General features: G+C 45.5%; 1 protein-coding gene across 1 annotated transcript; it reads left to right on the plus strand.

Moving 5' to 3' along the window:
• The first annotated feature begins 830 nt into the window (after positions 1-830).
• On the plus strand, positions 831-1,714 carry LOC124684396 (peptidyl-prolyl cis-trans isomerase FKBP13, chloroplastic-like). Its single transcript, XM_047218715.1, has 3 exons — positions 831-1,230; positions 1,318-1,471; positions 1,552-1,714. The coding sequence occupies exons 1-3, from the start codon at positions 880-882 to the stop codon at positions 1,698-1,700; spliced, it is 654 nt and encodes a 217-aa protein (XP_047074671.1). The 5' UTR covers positions 831-879; the 3' UTR covers positions 1,701-1,714.
• Positions 1,715-5,802: the final 4,088 nt, after the last annotated feature.

Below are 5,802 nucleotides of genomic sequence, written 5' to 3' on the forward strand. Positions count from 1 at the left end.
ATAGGTTCTCTTCTTGTCCTCTTAATCACATGATCTTGTATTTCCCATTGTACACTGCATATGAGCTGAACAAAATGCATTGTTAAAAAAACATAACATGCGAAAAACATAGGAGAGAGAAGGCATGGTAGAAACGCTGCTACAAATAAATTTAGTGGATCATCCATCCAAACAGATCTTCTAGCCTCAGTAGATAGTTCATTTTATGCGAATAGAACCATGGCATTAAGAGACAGACACCAAACAATATAAAGCACCACCCAAAAAATAAAAATTACAATGAAATATTTGAGATGTCCTTCGTCTTCAATCTTCAGACCGTGTCTCGAGCGCCACCACTGCCCCTCCTCCCTAAGTCGGCCTGATGTTGTTGGTTGCAGGTTAGAATCGAACAGGTTGGGTTACTAGATTTACATCTCTTTGGAACAAGTTGAGAGGAGATTTTGACAAAATTACTCCCTCCGTCCTATAGAGGTTGTCTGTGCTTTGTCAAAATTTGAATGTATTTAGATACTAAATAGTGTATCTAGATGCATTATAATTTCGATAAAACTCAGATAACCTTTCTCGGGATGGAGGGAGTACTTCTGAAGCCATTGTTCAGTAGTACTCCGTATCTGGTTTTTGCACCCGAGACGCGGTTTCGTGTAAATTTTCTCCAGCTGACGTTCTGAACATATCAGAGATGGTCGCCGGCGAGCAACTCCCGAGCATTGGATCCGGAACCGATGGCCCAGAGGCGCAGCCTCTGAAAATCACACAAACGCAGTTCAGAAACGCGTAACGTAACGTAACCGCTTCTTATCCATTGAACAGAACACCTGACGCGGCGCGCCCCCTGCTTCAAGCGAGCCGAGAGGAAGGAGCCAGCCAGCAGCCATGGCTCCCTCCACCTCCACCTCCACCACCGCGTCGCCGCTCTCCCGCATCCTCCTCAGCCTCCCGAAGCCCAGCACCGCCCAGCCCTCCCGCTGCGCCAAAGCGCCGAGCACGGACTCCGCCGCGGCCGCGGGCGCCAAAAAGAAAAACCTCGTCTTCAGCCGCCGCGAGGCCGCGGCCACGGCGCTCTCCACCCTCCTCTCCCGCGTCCTCCCCGCCGTAGCCGCTGAGACCGACGTCGCGTCGGCCGCCACAGGCGAGTGCGCGCTCGAGACGACCCCCTCCGGCCTCGCCTACTGCGACCGCGTCGTCGGCGCCGGCGCCGAGGCCGTCAAAGGCCAGCTCATCAAGGTCAGTCAGATTCTTGGCTCACTCACACCGGTCTGCCAATAAGCGAAATTCTTGCGCATCAGTGTTGATTTGGCCATGGCCATGCAGGCGCACTACCGGGGGATGCTGGAGGACGGCACGGTGTTCGACAGCAGCTACGGCCGCGGGAGGCCGCTCACCATCATGGTCGGCGTCGGGGAGGTGATCAAGGGATGGGACCTCTGCATCGCCGGCGGCGAAGGGATCCCGCCCATGCGAGTCGGTACGTGCATGACCCTCAGTTTATCTGAATCCACCGGTTGTCAGCCATGAACTGAAGCTGCGAGTATGCGTGGATGTCAGGTGGGAAGCGGAGCCTGAAGCTGCCGCCGGAGCTGGCGTACGGGGAGAAGGGGGCCGGCTGCAGGGGGTGGGAGCCCACGTCCTGCGTCATCCCACCCAACTCCACGCTCCTCTTCGACGTCGAGTACGTCGGCAGGGCATCCTCATGAGATCTCCATGGATGCCGCTCCATTGTCTCGGTTTCTCAGTAAATCCATTCCAGATCAGTACACGCAAATTGGCAACATTTTTTTTTTTTTTTTGTGAAGCACTAGTACATAGTATAGCTAGTTAAGTTAAGAAGCAACTTCCAGCACAACGTTTGAACGACGAGTGATATTGTTATTTCACCATTATCCTGCCTCGCACTCTCCCACTGAGCAGCAAATATGCAATGTCACAAAATCATATGGTATATAGGAAAAGTTCTGTTTGAACCTGGGTGCATGTGAATTCTAGTTTAAAATGCATTTTCTAAATGTTAAAAAATTCTGAAATAAAAGTATCCGGGTACGTACGCATGTTCCATGTGTGCGTAGAAAGTTTTCACGGAGAAACCACTTTTTTATTTCAGAATCTAAAAAAGACAAAATACGTCACATGTATACTGCTATATAGCCCTGCAAAATTTCACTTTTTTGCCGAGACAAAATAAAAGATTTTTTCGTCACGAAACTCATGTCCAGGACACATATTTGAGATCATCTGGGAAATCATTTTGTGTTTCGATTTTTAAAACATGTTTTGAGATCACAAACGGAACTTTTCAAAAAGTGGGTTCACATGCTCCCATGTTCCATATATGCAGTCTCATGGTATATACCTGTTACTATCTCACAATTTTTGAAGGTCACATCGCACATCACGATATACACCTGTTATTTCAGCACCGATTCTCTGATGATTCACATGTGCTTGTTCGGTCTTGCCTATCGACCAAGATGGATCTCCAGGTTTGCACGCTGTGATTTCTCGATGGCTATTCTTGTTTCACGAGGAGACACGGAAATGCCTTGTGAAGTTGTGAATGGATGAAGTTCAACATAGTTTGACATATGTTTTCAAGAAGGAGCCCAAATCTATCTCTGTGAAGTTTCTATATGCTTCACTGAGGTGTGAAACCTTAATATTTTTGTGAATCGATGAAGTTGAACAAAGTTTTCATCAAGGAACCCAAATGTGTGTGGAGTTTCGTATGTGTATTTCCTTTTTAGAAAAGTTTGCCATACTTCACCTTTGGTCAGAAGCTTGAAAATCCATTTACAGAGAATAGCTCTACTGTTGATGTTGATCTCAAGATCATGAATTTCTAGCCCTTCTTGATCTTTAGAAAGACAAATTGCACTCAATTTAAATAAACTTGATCAGAAATAATCCAATCAATGCAAGACTTCATTAGGTAGTTCGACGAGAGAAATCATATACAATACTATATTACTTAGTATCGAATTGCTAGAACTAATCTTCCGCCGATAGATACTAACTACTGGGTGTGGGTGTGTACTGAACCGTCACTTTATTCCTCGAGATTCCCGCTTCCTTTGTTAGATGGAAACATTCCTTGCTCTCTCTTTATTTCATCCGAATCTCAAATCAAAAACGGACCGACGGAAACACCCAAATCTATGCGTGGAAGTAAAAAAATATTTCCTATTATTCACACACCATTTGTTTTTCTATCTATGCGAGCCACAATTATCATATTTTTGTATGAAATTTTGCGAGTGCACAAGATACAACATAATCCATATATACGATTTTTTCCATATCTTTTGAAAGCTTAGAATGCGCATGCTGCCGTACAGTCATACAGGCGCAGCTAGTTGTTAATTGTACTTTTAAAATTTCCGCATTCATATTTTATTATTTATCCACCATTGCTGTTGGGAAATCACATGCCCCTGCACTCCATTGCAAATATGTTCGAGAAATTTAATAGTAATAATTTATTTGTTGAAATGATCATCTGATCCCCTCACATTCAACCTTTTTTTAACTCATTTGCAAAGAGTAAGATAAAAAAAGTTATTATAACTTCAAGTTCTGAATCAATTTCCATTACAATTATGTTGATTTCGATGTTGTTGCGATTGTGTCGAATATTATGTATGAATCGGGCTACGGTTTAAACTCCGAGTTGTAATATGCGTGGATAGGTTACGACTTACGAGTAGTGTTGAAGTAGGACTCTTATAATCTTTGCCTCCTATCTTGATAGCAGTGGGAGTGTAAGGAGAGACGATGACATGTGTCAGTGACTCCGTCGAGTAGGTAATTCATCGAATTGTGTTAACAAATCCCAGAGTAGTCATAGTGTGTTGTGACTGCTTTGTTCTCGATAGATCTATAGATGCGCCTACGATGATAATAGGTGTGAAAGCTACTTGTCTCACATCACAAGATATACTTGCATGGCTATAAATTTGCTTCAGATGCATAGTCTTTTTTTAACAAGGAACGGTCCCGAAGGATCCATGGACACTGCATTAATAAACGCCAGTGGGGTTACATATTGTACACATGACCACCAAGAAAATGAAATTATAGTCAAGTCCTCTGAAAATGCAATCTGGACCCTAGATATGAAAAGAAAATCTCCATCAGGTCCTTCTCCACCGAGCTCGGATCTCAGCCTCGAATCACGGACATCTTCTCCATCTTTAGGGACTAGGCCACTGGGATGGAGTCGTCGCGGAGAGTCATGCTTAGGCTGTAGGAGCGCCTCCTTCTAGGCACTCCGGCCATGAGGTTGAAGAAGAGATGGCGCCTGCAAGGCAGCGCCAGAGCTTGGAGTAGCGGCCTTTCTGCTATCTGAATCAGCGAAATAGTGGCCCTAATCCGCACCACCGATGATGAACTCCAGGTCGCAGTGTTGATCTCCTCTCCACCCACTCCACCTTCTTCGACACAAAGTTGTAGCGGCATGAAAAGGAGTGGCCAAATCCCGCAGATATGGCCACAAAGTGAGCTTATTTGAGAGAGCAGTAGGCTTAGAATCTTTGGCCACCTCGATCTCCAACCACTGTAGCACATGAAGCAGGAGGAGGACGAGGCTAACGCTCAAGGAGCCGCTCGGAAGCACCCAGAATAAGCTCAAGCACGGCATGGTGCCAGGGGCCCCACTAGGGGAAAACTAAAACTAGCCCTACTAGTACTTTGTACATCTAACGTTGCGCATCCTCGTCCACTCCGGTCGGCGACACTAGCGGAGGGGTGAGGGGGAGCGATCTGGGAGAACCTTATCGACTCTCAAGGGGGGCGGTGGGGTGGAGACAAGAGGAAGGGGGAGCAGATGCAGAGGGGCTAAGGACACATCTGTGAAGCTAACCTCCTATTTATTGATTTCTCTTTGGTAAATGCATGTCTTTCGTGTTCATTATATATCATTGCGTTTTATTTGGACCAAACAGACCCTAGATCACATCAGCTACTCCCAAGTCCTTCATCTCAAAACAACGAGATAGGAACTCCTTGACCTCCTTAATCACAATAAGGCTGGTCCCGAATATCAATATGTCATCGACATAGAGACAAAGAATAACTCCCTCGCCCCACCATGGCGATAGTATACACACTTGTCAGCTTCGTTTACAACAAAGCCTTCAGCGGTTAAAGTTCTTTCAAACTTCTCATGCCACTGCTTAGGTGCTTGCTTAAGCCCATACAAAGACTTCAGTAATTTACACACCTTTCCTTCTTGACCATCTACTACAAATCCATCAGGCTGCTCCATATAAATTTCCTCTTCAAGCTCTCCATTGAGGAAAGCAGTCTTAACATCCATCTGATGAACGCGAAGACCATGTGAGGCAGGCAAGGATAGTAGCACTCGAATGGTGGCCAGTCTGGCAACAGGTGAGTATGTATCAAAGAAATCTTCACCTTCTTTCTGGGTATAACCCTTGGCCACAAGACGTGCCTTGTACTTTTCAATAGTACCATCGGGCCTAAGCTTTTTCTTGAACACCCATTTACATCCTACAGGTTTGCACCCATAAGGACGATCAGTAATTTCCCAAGTTCCATTGGCTAAGATGGAATCCATCTCGCTACGGACAGCTTCCTTCCAGTAGTCAGCATCCAGAGATGCATAGGCTTCTGAAATAGAAGTGGGAGTGTCATCCACGAGGTAAACAATGAAATCATGTCAAAAGGACTTTGCAGTCCTCTGTCTCTTACTCCTTTTGGGAGCTTCATTGTCATCCTCCACAGGATTATCAAAGTGTTCTATAGCCATGGTAGGTTCAGGAAATAATTCCTGAGTAGATGAAG

This window comes from Lolium rigidum, chromosome 1 (genome assembly GCF_022539505.1).
Source record: "Lolium rigidum isolate FL_2022 chromosome 1, APGP_CSIRO_Lrig_0.1, whole genome shotgun sequence".
In the NCBI taxonomy this organism is placed as follows: domain Eukaryota; kingdom Viridiplantae; phylum Streptophyta; class Magnoliopsida; order Poales; family Poaceae; genus Lolium; species Lolium rigidum.